At 38.0% G+C, this 22,976-nt stretch overlaps 1 protein-coding gene across 2 annotated transcripts in view; it reads right to left on the minus strand.

Moving 5' to 3' along the window:
• Nucleotides 1-22,976, minus strand: part of gnl1 (guanine nucleotide binding protein-like 1) — a 97,872-nt gene that overhangs the window by 60,669 nt on the left and 14,227 nt on the right. Inside the window, exons 2-5 of one of the 2 annotated variants that reach the window (XM_039769986.1) lie at nucleotides 15,761-15,932; nucleotides 4,084-4,220; nucleotides 2,225-2,376; nucleotides 1,949-2,020 (exon numbers count right to left, since the gene is read on the minus strand). In XM_039769986.1, the coding sequence (XP_039625920.1) occupies nucleotides 1,949-2,020; nucleotides 2,225-2,376; nucleotides 4,084-4,220; nucleotides 15,761-15,932 (533 nt within the window). Of the gene's footprint in view, nucleotides 1-1,948; nucleotides 2,021-2,224; nucleotides 2,377-4,083; nucleotides 4,221-15,760; nucleotides 15,948-22,976 lie in introns of both variants that reach the window. The other variant, XM_039769985.1, reaches the window with a different exon arrangement.

The following is a 22,976-nucleotide window of genomic DNA, read 5'->3' on the forward strand; positions in this document are numbered from 1 at the left end:
TTATGGATCTGGATTTTTTTGTGCATATGCACATTTCCACTTTTTTTCATAAGCCACGTTTTAGTGTGAATTCTATGCACACCATTATACATGAGGCCCCAGGACTGTGAGGAATTATTAGTAAAGACTGAAGAAGCCAAATCCTCTCCTTTCAATTTGCAAATTGATATTATTGAAGTGCTTAAAATTATGAAGAGAATAAAGTATGGTGTATCATGACTGATATATCAAAATGAGTTTCCTGAAAAAGAGCATGAGAACACAGGTTAAGCCTGGCTAAGGAAAATTTCTAACAACAGCACAGACACATGGAAAGAAAACTTCCAAAATATGTGGCAGACTATAGCACTGGTGTCTCAGAACTCTGACTATGGTCAGTTTGAATGTTGCCCATTTTCCCTCTTGTAGTTTGTGATGCTGCTCCATGCTATTCAAGAAAGTTGACAGAAGACTACAGATAAGATTTTTCCAGTCACTCACTTTTAAAAATGTACCCCTCAAATCACAATAATGGATTTTATAAATAATTAAGTATGCCATTTATAATATATAGACATGTGTAAATTAAAGTTTAACTAGTGAAAATGTTAACTGTGGAGACTCAAAATGGGACTTAACAAGCAAATTAAATGTTACAATGGGCTCAACATAGTTGGCTTGTGTATGAAAGCAAAAAAGATCAACCACTTTTTTTTTTTTTTAAGGAAGTAATTTGCAGTGAAAATGGGTTAGGGTTAAATGCATATTAATGTATATTTACACAATAAACTTTAAATATGAAACATTCTAGTCTCAACTGGTTGACTCAAACATTCACTTCACAAAGAATCACCTAGGATTAGATAATACACAAATATGTGTATTATATAGTGCATTGTAGCTGTGTATTTTGAGACCAAATTGAGGCAACTGCTGCTTTGTGACATGGTGCATGATAATGCTAGAAGTAACAATTAGGAGGTGTGTAAACAGTGGCCACGAATGGATAAACATGATTAGCAATAATACTGAAAAATGGCATGGTAATCAATCATTGATTTATTAGTATTAACAAACCCAAAGAGTGCGAAGTAAACATTCCTCACAAGATAAAACTACCACAACCTGGCTCAACTTTTGACGCGTGACAAGTTGGCTGCATGAATTCTTACTGTTGGTGCCAAATTCTGATGCTATCATCTATGTGTCTCAGCAGAAATCGAGATTCATCTAAGCAAGCTACGTTTTTGTTGTCTTTACCTGTCCAGTTTTGTTCAGCCTATGCCACTATAGTCTTAGCTTTCTCTTTTTGACTGACAGAAGTGGTCTTTTTGTAGCCTGTCCACCTCAAGGTTCAATATGCTGTACATTCTGAGATGCTTTTCTATTAACCACAGTTGTATAGTGATTTTATCCAAGTTCCTGAAGCCTTTTTCGCAACACGAGCCAGAGTAGCCATTCTTCTCTGTCCTCTCTCATCAACATGGTGTTTCTGTCAGCAGAACTGACACTCACTGGATGTTTTATGTTTTCCATACAATTCTGAGTAAATTCTACAAATGGTTATGCATGAAAATCCCAGGACATCAGCAGTTAAAGAAATATTCAAACCTGCCAGTCTGGCACCACCAATCATAGGAGCATGCGCTGATGACACAGTCAAAATCACAGAGAACACATTTTTTTCCCATTCTGATATTTGATGTGAACATTAACTGAAGCTTCTGACTTGTATCTACATAATGTTATGCATTGTGCTGCTGCCACGAGAATGCCTGATTAGATAATTGTACAGTAAAGCAGATGTTAAAAAAAAATGATTAGTAATTGTATTTTTTATTTTCTTTGTTTTATAATAAGCTAACACGGCAAAGTAAAGGCAAATAAAAAGGAAAGAGAGATAAGTAGAAACAGAAAATACACTTAAATTAACTTTAATTAGCTAATCATCTACAAAAAAAATACATACTGGGTATCGTATATCTGTGATAAGAAGTAAAATATCTGACATCTCCATCACCCTCCATAGTTGTCTCCAAGTCTGTGGGAAAAAATAAACAAATTTCCTTGACAAAAATCTTTGACAAATATCTTATTATTAAAATAAAAAGAGATTTATAGTGCTCCTGTTTTGATATTTAAAAAAAATAGAACATTCATGACCTGCAATATGTCACTTTTTCATCAACATATTGGTGTATTTTTATTTTTGATATATTTTGTACAAATTAAAGGTATCATTTACCTCTAAATTGTGCTCAAAGTAGCTGAGCTGCGTTGGTTCATATTGGCAGTAGATCCTGTTCAAATATTCCTGAAATGATTTCTCTTCACGCTCCAAAACCTGTTCTTTAGACATGTGGTAATCCCATGCTGGCCTTCTGGGAAAATCAAGCACTAAAAAAGCCAAATTATAAAGCGATTAAAAGCACATGATGATTAAGTTCAAGATGCAAAGTAAAATGAAAGTGCTACTTTAGGAAATTTAACGTTGAAAGAAAGTAATTAGGCAATTAATGTTATTGTTCACCATTTTTATATACAAGATTAGAATGCCCCATACTGCCCCAGCTCCCAAATTAATAGTTACAGTGTTGCCAGTTTAACTGGAGTACTGATTTTTGATACTTATAACACTATAAACAATACATGAATACATTTTGATACAAAGAATTTATATAATGATTCCAGGAAACTCAGAGAGATGGCAACCAGGGAACACAATCTGCATTCTCTCTTAGGAGAAGCACAAATTAGAGGAGAGACCCCCACAGCGAACCTTATAAAAATATACGCCACAAGAGGGCCTGAGGTGGGAAGACCAAAACAAAGGATAAACAATGATGAGAAAATTATGCTAATGTGTGTGATATTCCTAAATGGTCAAGGCTTAAAGACGCACCAGTTAAGGATGAAATGTTTGGTGGGAGCAGAAGCAACACAAAACAGAGATGCCAAACCTCAACCACCAAATCAGAAAGAAGGTGAATCAAGTGAACATCATTGTAGAGCCAGTTTGACAGTGACATAGACCAAATACTAGAGGTAACAGCAAGGGCAAATGTTTGCAAAAAACTGCAAACCATTACAGCAATCATAGTGAGTGATCTGGAGAAGAGGAATGAAAAGGAATTAACACTGGGTGTTACAGACTCAAATCAAATGTATGTTTTTGTTATGTAATAGTAATAATAACAGAACCTCACTACTCAGAACAGGAAGAACCCAGGCTTGAACCCACAACCTCTTGATTACAAGGCAGCAAGTCTTACCTCTTCACCAGCCAAGCTCACATTTCGACTTGTGTAGATTGATATTTGGGCTTGGGTTTTTAACTCTTTGACAGCAACATGTAAATTTAATTATTTCTTTTTTGTGAAAGTGTTTATTTGATAATTGGACTTCAGTCTTCACACATTATAAACTTCATGCCAGCATTTTGTCAATTATAACTAAAACATGAAAAACATTTCTGTTTTAGCGATGTGTTTACATAGATTGTTGTAGACACGGAACACACATGAAATGTACAGTTGTGCTTGAAAGTTTGTGAACCCTTTAGAATTTTCTATATTTCTGCATAAATATGACCTAAAACATCATCAGATTTTCACTCAAGTCCTAAAAGTAGATAAAGAGAAACCAGTTAAAAAATTAGATAAAAATATTATACTTGGTCATTTATTTATTAAGGAAAATGATCGAATATTGCAATTTAGTCCTGTAGGCCTCAACTGGTGACCTAGAGGAGTGTATGATGCTGAAGGATCCCAAACACCCAATGATTCCAGGAGCATCACTGAAAATGTTTCCAGAGGCACCAACAGATGCACTTGCTCACAAATAATCAAAATAATACTCGACTCTGCATCTTAGTTATTTACAAAGAATTTTACTATCATTGCATATCCCTTTTAATATAATTGTTTGAAATTGGTAAGTAATAGAACCTTTTCAATACAACTACATTGAACCTTTTTAATTCCTATAATAAATCCACAAAGGTAAAGATTTTTCTAATAAAAGAGGTTTTCTATAATAAACAGCCTGGACTAACTTAACTATTAAGTGGAATCACTTATATCTTTGTATGACCACATTTACCAGAGCCAGGCTTGTATATGTAATTAATGTCCATTTCCATTTCAGACTCTGGAACAAGCTGTAAGATTCTTTCTTGTGCTATTTTCTTCCTGCGCTCAAGCTCTTCTCTAGACTCTCGGAAAAAGTGCAGCCGGTACCTAGGATTAAAAGAAAAGAAGAAAAAAAAAAATATATATATATACACATATATACAGTGTTACTACACCCTCTGAAGTACTACTTGGACAGTAATCCAGTAATAATTGCAAAAACAAATCACAATTAAATTAAATGAGACAGAGCGTTATTACCCTTAGAAATGTAGGCCTTTCATTTAGAGAATTTGCACAAAAAAAAATAAAGAGAGATCTAGCAGACTCAAAGTCACAACCCAGTTTCTGAGGGTTACCAGCTTACGTGATAGGCACAACAGCTTCAAGTGCAGCTTAACAGTGGTCAAAAAAAGCAAGTCTCTGTTTCTACTGTGAAGAGGAGACTCTGTGCTGCCGGTCTGACAGGGCGAGTGGCAGTAAGAAAGCCATTCCTTAAAGGAAAAAACGGAGCCTCAATATACTAGTTGTTGACTACTGCAGACTGGAAGAAAGTCTTATGGACCCATAAATCAAAATTTAAAATCTTTGTTTCATCAAGCAGGGTGTCAAGTTAGTGAAAGGATGATTCCTCAGTGTGTGACACCAACTGTCAAACATAGAGGAGGAAGTGTGACGGTCTGGGGATCTTTTAAAAAAAGTTACCATAATTTGAATGTTATATCACCAAAAGATGCCTAGTTTGAGTATGTTGTATACTTAATCATTCCTTGACATATTTTATTTGCCATTGCTTATTTGTTCAATACCTTGAGTTCATGAAGCATTAAGACATTAAAATTTGTGCATTTCCATAAAAACAGAAACATTTCACCAGTAGTGTATTTTGTCATCATTTGAATTTAAAAAATAGTGTGCATTAGTAAAAGAATATCAGTGCATTTACTATCTTAAACAAAAAAAAAGCGAGATAACGGGGGTGATTTGCCAGCCGAAACAGCTCAATTGCTACATGATTTTGACTGAAATTATGCACCTAAGGCAGGTATTTTGCATTGGCTCTTGCCAATTCCAGTTTCTCCCTTATGTCTCTTGACTTCTTCAAGCAGATCCAGTGGTGACAACTACAGTGCATCACTTTTTCCACATTTTGTTATGTTACAGCCTTATTCCAAAATGGATTAAGTTCATTTTTTTCCTCATAATTCTACACACAACATCCCATAATGACAACGTGAAAAAAGTTAACTTGAGATTTTTGCAAATTTATTAAAAATAAAAAAATTAAGAAAGCACATGTACATAAGCATTCACAGCCTTTGTCATGAAGCTCAAAATTGAGCTCAGGTGCATCCTGTTTCACCTGATCATCCTTGAGATGTTTCTGCAGCTTAATTGGAGTCCAGTGATAAATTTAGTTGAATGGGCATGATTTGGAAAGGCACACACCTGTCTATACAAGGTCCCACAGTTGACAGTTCTTCCTAGAGCTGGCCGGCCATCTAAACTGAGCGATCGGGGGAGAAGGGCCTTAGTCAGGGAGGTGACCAAGAACCATATGGTCACTCTGTCAGAGCTCCAGAGGTCCTCTGTGGAGAGAGGAGAACCTTCCAGAAGGACAACCATTTCTGCTGTAATCCACCAACCAGGCCTATATGGTAGAGTGGCCAGACAGATGCCACTCCTCAGTAAAAGGCACATGGCAGCACTCCTGGAGTTTGCCAAAAGGCACCTGAAGGACTCTCAGACCATCAGAAACAAAATTCTCTGGTCTGATGAGACAAAGATTGAACTCTTTGGTGTGAATGCCAGGCGTCACTTTGGAGGAAACCAGGTACCGCTCATCACCAGGCCAATACCATCCCTACAGTGAAGCATGGTGCTGGCAGCATCATGCTGTGGGGATGTTTTTTAGTGGCAGGAACTGGGAGACTAGTCAGGATAAAGGGAAAGATGACTGCAGCAATGTACAGAAACATCCTGGATGAAAACCTGCTCCAGAGTGCTCTTGACCTCAGACTGGGGCGACTGTCCTGCTGAAAGATGAACCATGACCCTAAGCACACAGCCAAAGGACTGGCTTCAGGACAATTCTGTGAACGTCCTTGAGTGGCCCAGCCAGAGCCCAGATTTGAATCTGATTGAACATCTCTGGAGAGATCTTAAAATGGCTGTGCACCGACGCTTCACATCCAACCTGATGCAGCTTGAGAGGTGCTGTAAAAAGGAATGGGTGAAACTGGCCAAAAATAGGTGTGACAAGCTTGTGGAATCATATCCAAAAAGACTTGAGGCTGTATTTGCTGCCAAAGGTGCATCGACAAAGTATTGAGCAATGGCTGTGAATACATATGTACATGTGATTTCTCAGGTTTTTTATTTTTAGTAAATTTGCAAAAACCTGAAGTAACCTTTTTTCACGTTGTCATTATGGGGTGTTGTGTGTAGAATTCTGAGGAAAAAAATGAATTTAATCCATTTTGGAATAAGGCTGTAACATAACAAAATGTGAAAAAAGTGATGCGCTGTGAATACTTTCCGGATGCACTCTAAGTCTTTTTCATTTTCCGTTTTTCTTCCTTGCCATCACAAGCTGGTGAATTTGGAGACATCCTGAACTAAAAACAATGTGAAGTAGTGCAGGAGTAAGCATGCTGTTGGTGCTCATGGAGGTCTATTATTCCATGTCCAATTTCTTTGGATTAATGTTGTGCATGCAGCGCACATCTCTATACATATAAAATCCAATGTCTGTCTGTCTGTCTGTCTGTCCACTTTTCACAAGAGAACTACTTAATGAATTTAGATTGGGTTTGTTTCTATAATTTACTTGAACATTCTGGTTGATTTCATGACTTCTCCCACCACGCTAAGTATTATAGTTCACTTGAGGCAGCGATTAATAAGTGTGAATCGAACAGGCAGGCGCCAGCCCCCGTTCGAGTCGGGTCTGTATGTCTGTCTACTTTTCATGGAGAACTACTTAATGGATTTAGATCAGGTTTTTTCTATAATTTGCTTGAACATTCCAGTTGATTTTAAGACTTCTCTCATTGCACTAAGTATCATAGTTTGCTTGCAGCAGCAATTTATAAGCACAAAGCGAAGAAAATGGCTGTGGGCCAAGGGGAAGGGGAGGCATAAAATTAATCAATTGGTGCTCAAATTATTTGACACGCTGTCTCAGACATACACTTCAATAAATACCGTTTTAGAACCACAACGATTCAGTTGATTATCCTATAGAATAAATTCCATTAATCCTCCTGGCATGCCCCCCACAATTTAGCATTGAAAGTAGGAGCACCGATTATCCTTTTGAGAAATCTGGGCCCACCCAAACTTTGCAATGCAGTCTCCAGGTCTGTCAGCTTCAGAACAACATCATAGAGGTGATAATCATAGGATGTGGCATTGACAAGAGGGGTTTAATCCCTCACATTCCTCTAATCGCGATGCACATTCCTTTTCAATTCATGAAATTACAGTTCCTGGTGAAGCTTTGCTTTGCCATGTCAATTAATAAGGCCCAAGGACAGATACTCAAGTTGACAGGGGTTGAACTTAGCTCAACATGCTTCTCGCATGGTCAGCTTTACATTGCTTTCTCCCAGGTTAGTTCCCCAAGAAACCTAGATGTCTACACCCCTGAAAAGAAAACCAAAAATATTGTATATCAATAAGTCCTCGGATACGAAACCTATCAATATAAATTGTTCTCAATACAAAGTACAGTGGAACCTCGGTTCACGAACGTTTCGGAACACGTACAAATTGGTTTACGACCGAAAACTTTGCCAATCTTTTGCATCTGTTCACGACTACAGACGCGGTATACGAACAAGACAGTTTCCTTTTCAATTTTTGTGCGGATATGATTTCCGCACGTGTTCAGTCTCTTCCTGTGCAGCGAGAAAGAGAGAGAGCCGCGCGCACGAGAGACACATGCACGAGAGACAGAGAGACACGTGCGCGCAAGAGAGAGACAGAGAGAGAGAGAAACATGCACGCACATGCGCAAGATAGAGAGAGAGAAAGATCCGAGCATTGTTTTAACCTTGTATTTAATGAGGACTTTTTTCTATTGGATTTTAACCTCCACTTCTGTTTACAGTGATCGGTTCGTAGCATGCATCGTTGCAATGTTACTTTTCTTGGTGGTTTATTAAATGACGGATTTTTCAAATGTTCATTTTTTCCCCTGCGCTTAAAACTCATTAAAAAAAAGTGTTTTTAGCGAGCGGTTCATAGCGCTACAGCGCAAACTTTTGCAGTGTTACGTTTTCTCTGTTGTTCAAGGTTTTCCCAGTGCTATTCAATGTTTTTACATTTAGTTTACTATTACACTGTGCATTCTATGGTATAATCTATACTAATAAAAGGCAAAGCCCTCACTCACTCACTGACTCATCACTAATTCTCCAACTTCCCGTATGGAAGGCTGAAATTTGGCAGGCTTATTCCTTACAGCTTACTTACAAAAGTAGGGCAGGTTTCATTTCGAAATTCTACGCGTAAGGGTCATAACTGGAAGCTATTTTTCTCCATATAATGTAATGGAGTTGAGTTGGAGATGGCGTGGGGGAGTTTCGTGTGACATCATCACGCCTCCTACCTAAGTACGTAGAGAACAAGGAAGAACTCCAAACAGCGATGAGCACAAAACGCCATTTCACAATTGAGAAGGCAGAAAAACATTATGATGCAAATGATGCATACAAGCATATTCATAAGTACAGCTACTGCGGAAACAAAGCACGGCGTGAACCGTAAGTTTATATTAAATTAAGTTCATAGACAGGCTGCCACTAGCGTTTGTAATTTAGTGCCTGTCCATATAAGGCCATCCATCAGCAGCAATCCAATACAAATACTGCCGGTAAATATTCACGGGTGAAGGACTGTGCTTATGCAGAGGAAGATGAGATGGTCAGGGTGGTGTTTGGCACAAACTCATTGAAACTGCGAGAGAAACTTTTAAGTGCCGGGTCTTAGCTGACATTACACAAGATGGCACCAGCACAGCTGGGAACCTTCGATGCAAGAACACCAAGCGGCTCACGTGAACTGACGCAGTGCACAGACAAAAAGCAACAGTTCCAAAGAGTGCTGAACAAAAACCGAATTACACAATTGAGAAGGCAGCAAAAAAATATGAAGCGTCTGATACATACAATCATATTCATAAGTGCAGCTACTGCGGAAACAAAGCACACGGTGGAAAAAGTGAATGTCCAGCTAAAGGAAGACAGTGTAAAAAAAACCCGTGCATGCAGTTTGTCACATCTCAGATAAAGAGGAAGACGAGCTGTTTATTGATGCAGTAAGAAACTAATCGATGAATGAAACCTCTTATCTTTACAACGATTGACAAACACGGAATGTAACTTGAACACAACACATCGTACAAATACGAGCCTGATTGAAACAAATAATGATAATCAAATCCTTGATGACAGCAACATTCAATAACACTCACAAAACAATTACTGTATATTGACAATCATGTTACGTTATTTTTAAAATGTTCCCTTTTCTTTTTCATAACTTCTACTTCTCCACTGCGATACGCGGGTATATATATAAATGTATATATATACCCGATCTACAATACATACTCTAGCATAGACAAGCCACACGCTGTGGCTAATTGTAGAGTCTTAAGCCTCTAACGCCGACATTCGAGGTTCGATTCCGAGAGGGATGCACTGAGTATGTACGCGCTACCGATTCATTTTACCTTAGCATCTCCTTGGTTTGGGGCGTATGAAAAAATTAGGTTAACGCAGAATCATGTTACGTTATTTTTAAAATGTTTCCCTTTCTTAGCACAAGCACAGCTGAGAAGCTTCGATGCATGTACTCCATAACGTAAAAATAAAGCATTTAATCACACTTTCAATTCCAAGCAAACGGGAACTTTTGTCAATGCATGATTTCCTGGTACATCCATTACACTGATGCACACATCACAGCTACAAAAATGTTAGAGTCGGAATAAAGCGCGTTCCTACGACTGATCATTTCGACTACCCGAGCGAAGCCTTGATAAAAGCATGGTTTTGTGCACACTGAAAAGCAAGCAAAATTAGATGCATTACAGAAAGCGGACTTTGTGGCTCTTACTGGGGATCATTGGACTTCCGTGACCGTTAGTAATTCTAATTACATCTAATTACAAAATGTTCAATGATCACACTGTTTTAGCCTAATGTACAAAATAATTTTGGCTAATGTTACTCAGAGTTTAAAGATTAAGTTGGTCAAATTACCTTTTATGTTTCTGACTTATTTTTTTAAGAAGAAAAACTGCACTTTATATTGAAATTTTGGTTATTATTATTTAAAGACAATACTATTCTGAAAATGTACTTAAAGTACTTAAACTACCACTTTATTTTTAAGTCTGCCCAATTTTAACCAGGGATGATATTTTTGTTTCTGTTTTGAATTCAAATGCAGTTTAAAAGCTTTTTTTCAGAAATTAAAACAGCTTCAGTTTACAATATTCATGTCCATGTCTATTATTTGATTCTGTAGCCCACAAAACACTTTTAAATTAAAAAAAAAAACATTTGCGATTTGGGGCAAATTCGTGTGCGATTACATACGATTAATCAAAGATTCATTCTTACACAGCCTCTAATTAATTGGATTAATTTTTTTAATTGAGTCCCACCCCTAATATATATATGCGTGTGTATATATACAGTATGTGTATATATATTTGTATGTGTGTATATGTATATATATATGTGTATAGATAGATAGATATATATAATATATATATATATATATATATAGATATATATATATATAAATAAATAGATAGATATGACAACACCACTCATATCAATGACAAAACAATTACATTAACCATCATCTTACGTTATTTTTAAAATGTTTGCTTTTCTTTTTTATAACTTCTTTAACACACTACTTCTCCGCTGCGAAGCGCGGGTATTCTGCTAGTTAACTATATTTGTGCTTAAAAGTCTTTAAAAAAATATATTTACTTACAGTTCATACGGTCTGGAATGGATTAATTGTATTTACATACAATCCTATGGGGGAAATTACTTCGGGTCACGACCAAATCGGTTTACGACTAGAGTTTTGGAACGAATTATGGTCGAGAACCGAGGTTCCACTGTATATATTTTACAATTTTTTTTATTGATTTTTAAAGTTTGTCCTGTTTCACTACTATGCGGGCGGAGCCAAGGGGAAAGCTAGTTCATATTATATACTGTAGATTCCGGAATATAAGCCAAGAATTTCATCCTAGATTTTTGGCCTGGAGTTTGGGGGTCGGCTTATACAACAAGTATTGTTTCAGAATCAAGATTTCCAGCGCAATGCCGGTTTTGCCGATCAATACGGAAATTATTAATGATGAAACCACAGCTCCATCTTTCAGATGAAGAAGTAACTTTGCATGCCAGTACTTTAAATTAAATAAAGAATTTATTCAAAAAAGTGTTTTAGTTTTTGATTTTATTAATAAAATTTATAATAAATTATCGGGAAGTTTAAAATAAAAATTTTTGTTTTGATTTACGACCAACATCTTGCATTACGACCTGAATGCGGTCAAGTGTATCCGCTTGCGCGATTGTAAACAAACAACGAGAGCGTTCTTAAGCGTCAGTCGGAGCCCAGATACATGTGTTTGTGGATGTAATTTCGGTCAGTGCAGTGATTTACCTATACAGTAATCCCTCCCGATAGGTGAAAATCCGCAAAGTAGAAACCATATGTTTGTATGGTTATTTTTATATATTTTAAGCCCTTATAAACTCTCCCACATTGTTAACATTATTAGAGCCCTCTAGACATGAAATAACAACCTTTAGTCAAAAGTTTAAACTGTGCTCCATGACAAGATTGAGATGGCAGTTCTTTCTCAAAATTAAAAGAATGCAAACATATCTTCTCTTCAAACGAGCGCCGTCAGGAGCAGAGAATTTCAGAGAGATAGAGAGAGCATGACAGAAAAACAAACAATCAAAAAAATCAATACGTGCTGTTGGGCTTTTAAGTATGAGCACCGCGATAAAGCAGCCGCAAAGAAGGGAGCAATGTGAAGGTAGTCTTTCAGCATTTTTTAGAGTAGCCTCCGTATCTTCTAAACAAACAGCCTCTGTGCAAACAGCCCCTCTGCTCACACCCCCTCCGTCAAGAGCAGAGAACGTCAGAGAGAGAGAGCGCGAGATTAAAGCAAACAATCAAAAAATCAATATGTGCTTTTGGGCCACCGCGAAAAAGCGGCATTTCTTAGAGTCCATATCCTCTAGGCAAACAGCCCCTCTGCTCACACCCCCTCCGGCAGGCGCAGAGAATGTCAGAGAATGACCGAGAAAAGCAAACAATTCGCTCAGGAAGCACATTGTATATCATTGAGGAGTTTTAGTTAATATGTAATACATGCTCTGATTGGGTAGCTTCTAAGCCATCCGTCAATAGCGTCCCTTGTATGAAATCAACTGGGCAAACAAACTGAGGAAGCATGTACTTTAACTTAAAAGACCCATTGTCCGTAGAAATCCGCGAACCAGCGAAAAATCCGTGATATATATTTAGATATGCTTACATTTAAAATCCGCAACGGAGTGAAGCCGCGAAAGTCGAAGCGCGATATTGCGAGGGATCACTGTATGTATAATTCACTAAGACCATGCAAGCAAGACACATAATTGCTAAAGAAGGAAGAGAAGGTAAAGAAAGCGATCACAATCGAAACGAAGATGGAAATTGTGTTGAAATATGAGAGTGCTGGTCATGTGACCGATCTCGCTAATATGTACAGCATGTCGAAATCCACCATCTCGACAATTTTACCAAGAAAAGATTTGCATAAGGAGGCTCCTTCTAAACAATAACCACCGTCCATTTCATTCTCCTCCTCCTCCTTCCTTCCTGCAGCCCAAAGATGTCAAATTAAATGGTGATTACAGTATGAAATTGTTGTTTCTAGAATAGAATGCCTTTTATTGTCACTGTACACATGTACAATGAGATTAAAAGCAGCTCCTTCAGGCCAGACATATGTGTAGAACACAAGTAAATAAACAAATAAACAAATGGTGCTGAAGTTGAAAAAAAAAAAAAGTTCTGTATAGGGCTTGTATGGTTGTTTTTTTAGCCTTAGCATAACGCCAGAACTGCGGCCCCGCTTTTGCTTTCTTTCCCTCCTCTGTTTGCGTCGTCTCCTAGACCCGATAACAATCCACGGAGAGCCCGCTGGTCTCGCTATGATGTCTGGGATGTTGAGTGTGTGATGAAAAACACTCGAAACAGATGTCTGGCTCTGGACACTGATGTCTATAAGGTTCTGACGGGTGTAGTGGATGTTCGCCGAACAGATCGTGCACAAACAAGCAAAAAAAACAACAAAAAAGTGCACTGAAAAGGAGAGCCCTGAGCCGCTGCGACCATGCGTGCCGCCTAGCTTAATCTAGCCTACTTCTGGTAGGCTAGGCACTTTTTATAACTTTTTGGTTAGTAAATTAGAAAAATAGTGGTGTTTTGGTAAATTATGTACATTATACAACCCTTTTTTATTATGAAAAGGTTAAGTAAGTGTTGCAGTGGGAGGTTCGGAATGCATTATGAGTTAGCCTTCGCGAACGAATTAAGTTCTTAAGTCAAGGGTCCACTGTATTGCGTATTTAAGTTAGTCAAATTTATAACGAGTCTCCGGAAATCCACCCGCTGATGTACCATATTTGCGTATATAGTTTCAACACAAAGGTTTAATTTTACCAAACTTCACCGCAATCACTTCCTGGTTTCCATCAAAAATGCCGGCAGTCTCAAATTCTCGTCGATAAACATGATATATATACCTGAAGAGACACTTTTAAGGAAATTTAGAAAATTTCGCTTGGAGAAGGGGGTCAGCTTAAATACCAGTCATCGGCAAATACATGTAATTTAGTAGGTAGAGAAGGGGGTTGGCTATTATACCGAGTCTGCTTATATTCCGGGATCTACAGTATTTGCACACATAATCATATCAAATTTGAATTGCTTACAAAATGGATTTGAACAGTTTAATATTGGACATAGCCAAAAATCAGAACTGAGTCACTTTTAGCTGCAGCGTGAATGTAACCATATATTACAGAAGAGTTTTCTGGGTTACTAGTATCACATGGTCTTTTTTCTGGTTGTATTGAATTTACAGCAATGCGTTACACATTTAGTTCCTTTTATTTTCAATAATAATAATAATAATCATCTAAAATTTGATTGCTTTTAGTGTAGATCAAGAAACAAATCAGCTATGATGAGGAGTTTCCTGTAAAACCACTGGCCAGAAATTCATGTGTACAAAAGGAAATATGAACTTTCATGAAGAAATTTGCAGTTCTCTACAGCTGATCAGAATTGCTTCATAGTTCTCTTACTCAAGCAACAGAGTGACCCCTTTCTTTTCTGGCTCATAATCTTAATCAGGCAGAGGACATGATGTACAGAATTCACCATGCCGGCTCACTGCCATCTTCTACTAGAGGAATTACATTTTGCAGTTAGTAAGCCAAGAGGAGGATATGCTTGCCACACCTCACTGTGATGTTACGGAGATGACATGGGACATTTTAAAGAGAACCACTGTAAAGAAAAACTTAACATAGTCAGAATGAGCATTTCAAAAACTGTTTCCAAAATAACCACAGCAAGCAACTGAGGGTAACACTTTACATTAAGTGTCCATAATTACACTGTAACTACAATGTATTTACCTGCATAAGTACATTGTGTATAGATAGATAGATAGATAGATAGATAGATAGATAGATAGATAGATAGATAGATAGATAGATAGATGGTGGAGAGTGCAAGGCAGGTATAACAGACAATATCATTGTATAATGTTAACGTTTACCCCCCCCAGATGGAACTGAAGAGTCACATAGTGTGGGGAAGGAACGATCTCCTCAGTCTGTCTCTGAAGCTGCTCCTCTGTCTGGAAATTATACTGTTCAGTGGATTCTCCATGATTGACAGGAGCCTTCTCAGCGACGGTCACTCTACCACGGATGTCAAACTGTCCAGCTCCGTGCCTACAATAGAACCTGCCATCCTCACCAGTTTGTCCAGGCGTGAGGCATCCCTCTTCTTTATGCTGCCTCCCCAGCAAACCACCGCGTAGAAGAGGGCACTTGCCATGAGTTATTACTCTGTACTTACTGTGTAATGCTATAGTTAATTACTCAATTGTCATTGTTAGACACTTAATGTAAAGAATTACCCAACTGAGTAGTTGTAAAGATCCATATTAAGTGTATTTAAACGTGCACAATAAAGAGATTAAATTAAAATGCATCACTAATAACTGATACATCACAAGCATAAACTTTTGGTCATTTTATCAAGCTAAGCATTTAAATTACTGCAGTACAAAATGTTTAACCATATATTGTGAATGGCTACCTTTCCATGTGAAAGTGTGGCAAAACCTATGTAATAATGTGTTCTTTACAATATTATATGGCTGAGGGAACTGAATAGATCAATAAGTACAAAAGTGTTCTAAGTTTTACAGTAGAAGCACACTTATTAAAGTAAAATTAGGTGAATCAAACATTGCCTGTAACATAGTAATAGCCAACTGCAGTTATCCATTTTAATTTTAGCCTTACCTATTTGGGTCATAACCCCTCCCTCCAGGTTGATAAGGTCTAGGCTGTTGATTAACTTTTCTGACCATGTGAGAAAGAGATTCTCCGTCTGAAGTATCCATGTTTTCATCTAGTGGTTTTTCAATGCCACCACTGCGGCTGTTTTGGCCCAAATTAACTTCATCAGTTAAACCTGTAAATGTGTTTTCTACAATTAACAAAAAAATTGGTATATCTCCATGTAAATTTCTATTTAGTGATACAGCAAGAAATCACGCAAAATATTTCACAACATAGTATAACCTATTGTACTGTACAATAATATGCAATCCATTATATTAACTTACAAATATATGCACACCTAAATGTACAGTAAAATGAAAAAGTAATTAAATCAAATAAATAAGTTCAACAATATTTAATTTGAAAATGAAACACATTGGGTCAAATGAAGTAAACAAACTGAATAGACAGAGAGATACAGCAGTGGCTTGTCCTTTACAAATCTATTAAAGTGTGTGTTCATTTCTTTCTCTTTATCATCTAGCATGTGATCTGATAGGGCAAACAAGCTGTGAAGTATCTTCACTTATAAATTTCCTTTTATATATATATATACACACTGCTCAAAAAAATTAAAGGAACACTTTTTAATCAGAGTATAGCATAAAGTCAATGAAACTTATGGTTTCCTACACTGGTGCAGTAGGTCCTGGTTTCCTCCTAATGCACGACAATGCCCGGCCTCATGTGGCAAGAGTATGCAGGCAGTACCTGGAGGATGAAGGAATTGAAACAATTGAATGGCCTTCACGATCCCCTGACTTAAACCCAATAGAACATCTGTGGGACATTATGTTTCGGTCCATTAGGCGCCGCCAGGTTGCTCCTCAGACTGTACAACAGCTCAGGGATGCCCTCATACAGATCTGGGAGGAAATGCCACAAGACACCATCCGTCGTCTCATTAGGAGCATGCCCCGACGTTGTCAAGCATGCATACAAGCTCGTGGGGTCCACACAAGATACTGAAAAGCATTTTGAGTAGCAGAAATTAAGTTTTTGAAAAAATGAACTAGCCTGCCACATCTTCATTTCACTCTGATTTTAGGGTGTCTACACAATTGAGCCCTCTGTAGGCAGAAAACTTTTATTTCCATTAAAAGACATGGCATCCTTTTGTTCCTAAGACATTGCCCTGTTGTTATTTGTATAGATATCCAACTTCATATTGAGATCTGATCTATCTAATGTGTTTCTTTAAAGTGTTCCTTAAATTTTTGTGAGCAGTGTGTGTGTGTATGTGTATATATATATATATATATATATATATATATATATATATACAAACACACACACATATATATATATCACCACCGCTAGTGGGGTCATCCTCTGACTGCACAGCGTTTGTGTAATCTATGAAGAAATGCAACGATTTCCATATAAATTCTTGAATTCAGATGTCAGTTTCGAGTTTTGACTGCCTGCTGCAGCTGGTACAACACCATACTAGATGCCGGTCAGCCAATATGCGAGTCAATGTTAGCCCTGAAGAGTAGCTACTTGTCACTTTGAAGTAAGCAAATACACAAAAAGTACTTGTGTATGCACTCACCCACCAGCATTAATAATCTATGGTAGCTAAAGTTACATCATTAGCACAAACCTACAAACTGCTTCGAATTCTCCATTATTATTATTATTATTATTATTTTGCTGATAATGTGTGTAAATGTGTGTGTGCATACAAAAACACACAAACACACGTAATCATGGGACATATCCGGTCGTCCAGAATATTAAATGAATGACAGGTAAATGCAATACAGACGTTCTTCCTGCTTATTGGATTTTGGCAGAAACACCAAGAAAAAGCTACATACAGCCAATGTGGACAGTCTGGTTCATTGCAATAAGTAGAAAAATGCTCGGCATTCAATACGCACTCACCCGATGCTACAGACAACAGAAACACACTCAGTTCAGAAGTTCATGTGGACAGGGCCTTAATTACCCTTAATTTCAACCTGTGTGTGTCAACTTGTATGTATATTATCAGCCCCAACATTCAAGGGGATGTAAACTTTTGACAATGCCCAAACAGTTGCAATTTTAAGTAAATTTTAAGGAGAAGGCATTGAAAAATATGCTGCACATTTTTTTATGGAAATCCATCTTAAAAGAATTTAACAAATGAGGGTCACAGAAGATTTACTAAGTAGCCAGATTGAACACTCCTGGCATCAAATTCTGTCAATGTTTACCCTGAAAATGGGGGCGTGGGGTAAGCAAAAAAACTTGTCCTCACAAACACACCATGCATGAATGACACCAACAGTTTACTAAAACATGCGGCTATGTTTGCTTTTCTTCTCTCATTTGCCTAGCTTGTCAATTTCAGCTTGTTTCCAGAATTATTATTATTACTATATTATTATATAGTGTTATGTGTTATCTTGCTATTAAATCAGTCCTAGACTGCTAACAGTTATATCAAAAATATTTTTTAATGTGTGGATTGGTGAAAGGTTTCATTAATTTAGGTTAACACTTGGAAAAGGCTTAAAAAGCTTATTTCCATCATTAAAATAAAGTCTTAATTCGAGAGGATATTGCTGGGTTGTATCCAGTACCAATGTGCATGAATGTTCTTTTGCCTTCTATTGATAGAATGAGATTAAATTAGACAAGCAGCATGCAATCAATGCAATCAGCAAAACAAATGTCTACCCTTTATTCCAGATATTTTAATATGGGATGAGCAATGGTGCAGCAGTTGTTTTCCTGTCTCACAGTAACTAGGAGGTCACATTTGATTGCTAATCTGGTCAGGGTCTATATGAAGTTTGCATAGTCTCACTTTGTGTGTTTGTGGACTGACTGGTATAAGTGACCATGTGCAAGATTACCTGCTTAACAAAAAGATATTTGAAAAGCATCATCAATCTTACTTAATTACAAAAATAAAGTATAAGTGATGTGAATTAAATTGGAACCACCTTGTTTATGCAGAGAGCAAGCCTGGTGGATAGATCCTTACAGAGCACAATCACACACACATACCCAAGCAGAAAAAAAGATTAGTCAAGTGTGATGTGGGTAATTCAGTAAAAGAAATTCATAAATAAAGTATAACTTTGATTTTAACTCAATTACTTACTAAAGATAATATTTTCAAACAGGGCAGTCTGCTGAACACTGACAAGTGTTTATACCACAAAGCTTTAGGGACTCAGGTGTAAGGCCTGAGTTATACTTCACGCAACGCGACGCATGCTGCAGCGGACGCTCCTGTTATGCAAGCGTTGTAGTGTTCATACTTGCGCGCGTACTTTGCGTAAATCTGGAGGAATCCACCAGGTGGCAGTGCGAGATATTATCACGGTGAGAACATGTTTGGCTTCTCTGTGTTGTGAATTGCCAAGAACACCAATTAAATTCTGATGACACCTTACCGCAATATCTCTGAAAAGGATGTTTATTGATTTAATCCATCAATCCAGGGATGTGTCCATTCCAGTAAGCATTGGGCACGAGTGAGAAACAGTCCCTTGACGAGGCCTCAGCTCATCGCAAGGTGAATACAAGCACACACATACACTAGCGTCATTTTAGCGGCACCAAATCCCCAAATCTGCATATCTTTGGAAGGAAACCGGAGCACAGTGTGGAATACAAGCAGGAAATACCAACAACATAACTCACTGCGAGACAGCAGTGATACCGCTCCACCACCGTGACATCCCCATGTGTGTAATTATTCCCCCATGTGGGTAATTAACAGTATTCATTATTTAAACGAAATTAGATGGAAAATACACACTTTAATGCATTTCATCATGAAGTGATATCAAGTATAAATCTAAAGATTCTAAATGTGCAGAGAGTTTGAATATCATACATTTAATTTGTTCTGTGTGGCGATCTATTGCTGCTTTCCGCTGCTGTCAGGTCCAAGAAGCTCGTAGAGATTAAAAACTGGGATGACGTTTACGACGGTCTGCTTTAATGATAAAGTAAACTACAAGGTTAAAGTGGACATTTCGAGATTAAAGCCGAAATTTCCACTTTAATCACAAAATACACGTTTTCACCGTGTCCTTTATTTTTTTCTCAGTGGCTCAAATATAACGCTATACATTATGTTGCTGTTGTTAAGTTGCAAAAATAAAAAAATAAAAAAGACGACACAAAAGATGGTATGTGAGACTTTTAAAATGTATCGTGTCATTACGATCGGTTGGACGCTTGAATATATAAGCACCACGAATGCATCTGTATGTCAGTATTTTGATTCACCACTTTGAACCATTCATCAAACTGCAAAGCGTGCACATCGATCCCCGAAGGATCTCCATAGAGGCTTGCTGTCACATGTAGATAGTAAACAGAGACTCTGACGTCACGTTTCAAACTTTTAGCACACTGCGCACACCTGCTCAGAGGACGCGTGAAATAAACGCTGGGAACGCGTGGCAGCCATGATGGGAGCGACGCTGCTCTGAGCGTGAAGTATAAATCGGCCCTAAATCTTAGCTGTTACAGTCTTTGTGAGTGTATTGACAGTGAGATCCAGTGCTTTGTTGTCTTTGATACCATGTTTAAACACTGAATTCAACTGCAATTCAAATTTATTTTTGTAAGTGGTAGACATAAACGTTTATAGAGGGTTTATGTAAAGGCAATATTTCAGAGGTCTTCTGGTCTTTTGAAAAGATTTTAGAGAAACAAGTTGAGTGTAAAATGCATAATACTTAACTAAAAAAATGTTTAAAATGTGATATGCCTTTTTTGTTTTTGTTAGTTTTATTGGAAGAGGTAGATTTAATTTATTGAAAAGGCATAGTACATGCTGCTTTATTGTTTCAGTACATTAAGAGCCAAACTAAAATTTAGTAGTACAGGAGACTTAATGCTGGTCTACAGTGATTGTAAAATCGCACAAATGATAGCATGTCGTCTGACTGCAAGTAAGCAGCATAATTATTTTGAAATCCTAAATAATACTATAAAATTATCTATACTAATAAAACACTGACTCACTCATCACTAATTCTCCAACTTTCCGTGTAGGTAGAAGGCTGAAATTTGGCAGGCTCATTCCTTACAGCTTACTTACAAAAGTTGGGTAGGTTTCATTTCGTACTTCTACGCGTAATGGTCATAATTGGAACGTATTTTCGTCCATATATACTGTAATAGAATGCAGCTTGATAGCCGTGGGAGGCGGAGTTTTGTATTAAAGCATTTAACCAATCACAATTCAGCCATCATTTGTTGCCAGGCAGAGAGATTTTCACAATCTGTTGTGCAGGCACTCTAACACAGAATAAATGTCGATTAACCTGTTGCTTCAACTAATCAGATTTTAAGTTGATGTCAGTAGGGCCCTCTAGCAGGCATACGGCAACGTCACCGTATTCAGACCCATTGATTGGATAGAAGCCGATATGAGGAACTCTACGAGGCCATTGAACGGACCACAAACGCTCCGAGTAAAAGATCGTCGCATGCACTACGGCCAATTCCATGGCAGGATTCTGGACAATATTATTTGCCAGACACAGACCAGATTTCAAGACCATGAAAACCTGATGTTTGTCACACTCCTTGAGCCCCAGAAGTTTCGGGAATACAAGAAAAATTTCACGCATGCAGCCTTCTCCACTGTAACACAAGAGCCATGGAGCACTTTTTGATCTGTCTCGGCTAAAAACAGAACTGACTGTAATGTATGCCATGTATGATTTTGCAGGAGAATCTCCCACTGATCTCCTTGACTTCCTTCATCAGAAAAATCTGAATGAGAGCATGGGGCAGCTGTTCACATTGGTATATTTGGCGGTGAGCATTCCTGTGTACACTGCTTCTGTCGAGCGGACATTTTCAGCCCTAAAGCGAAATCAAACTTATGCCAGAAATACCATAGGGCGGGTTCGCCTTTCAGCATTAGCTTCGATGGCGATAGAAAGTGAGGTTTTGATGGAACTGAAACGCACGGATAATACATACGACAGAGTAATTGAACTGTTTTTGAGGAAAGAGAGGACGATGGATATTGTTTACAAATAATCCGAATTTTTGGTGAGTAAAATGTTGCGATTTTCCTAAATAATATTGCAAGTTTATGAGGTTTGTCTATAAAATAAAGGGATTTATTGTGGCTACAGGAGTATATATACACTCACCTAAAGGATTATTAGGAACACCTGTTCAATTTCTCATTAATGCAATTATCTAATCAACCAATCACATGGCAGTTGCTTCAAGGCATTTAGGGGTGTGGTCCTGGTCAAGACAATCTCCTGAACTCCAAACTGAATGTCAGAATGGGAAAGAAAGGTGATTTAAGCAATTTTGAGCGTGGCATGGTTGTTGGTGCCAGACGGGCCGGTCCGAGTATTTCACAATCTGCTCAATTACTGGGATTTTCACGCACAACCATTTTTAGGGTTTACAAAGAATGGTGTGAAAAGGGAAAAACATCCAGTATGCGGCAGTACTGTGGGCAAAAATGCCTTGTTGATGCTAGAGGTCAGAGGAGAATGGGCCGAATGATTCAAGTTGATAGAAGAGCAACTTTGACTGAAATAACCACTCATTACAACTGAGGTATGCAGCAAAGCATTTGTGAAGCCACAACACGCACAACCTTGAGGCGGATGGGCTACAACAGCAGAAGACCCCACCGGGTACCACTCATCTCCACTACAAATAGGAAAAAGAGACTACAATTTGCACAAGCTCACCAAAATTGGACAGTTGAAGACTGGAAAAATGTTGCCTGGTCTGATGAGTCTCGATTTCTGTTGAGACATTCAAATGGTAGAGTCAGAATTTGGCACAAACAGAATGAGAACATAGTTCCATCATGCCTTGTTATCACTGTGCAGGCTGGTGGTGGTGGTGTAATGGTGTGGGGATGTTTTCTTGGCACACTTTAGGCCCCTTAGTGCCAATTGGGCATCGTTTAAATGCCACGGGCTACCTGAGCATTGTTTCTGACCATGTCCATCCCTTCATGACCACCATGTACCCATCCTCTGATGGCTACTTCCAGCAGGATAATGCACCATGTCACAAAGCTCGAATCATTTCAAATCGGTTTCTTGAACATGACAATGAGTTCACTGTACTAAAATGGCCCCCACAGTCACCAGATCTCTCTGGTGGAAAGGGAGCTTTGTGCCCTGGATGTGCATCCCACAAATCTCCATCAACTGCAAGATGCTAT

This window comes from Polypterus senegalus, chromosome 11 (genome assembly GCF_016835505.1).
Source record: "Polypterus senegalus isolate Bchr_013 chromosome 11, ASM1683550v1, whole genome shotgun sequence".
Taxonomy (NCBI): Eukaryota; Metazoa; Chordata; class Cladistia; order Polypteriformes; family Polypteridae; genus Polypterus; species Polypterus senegalus.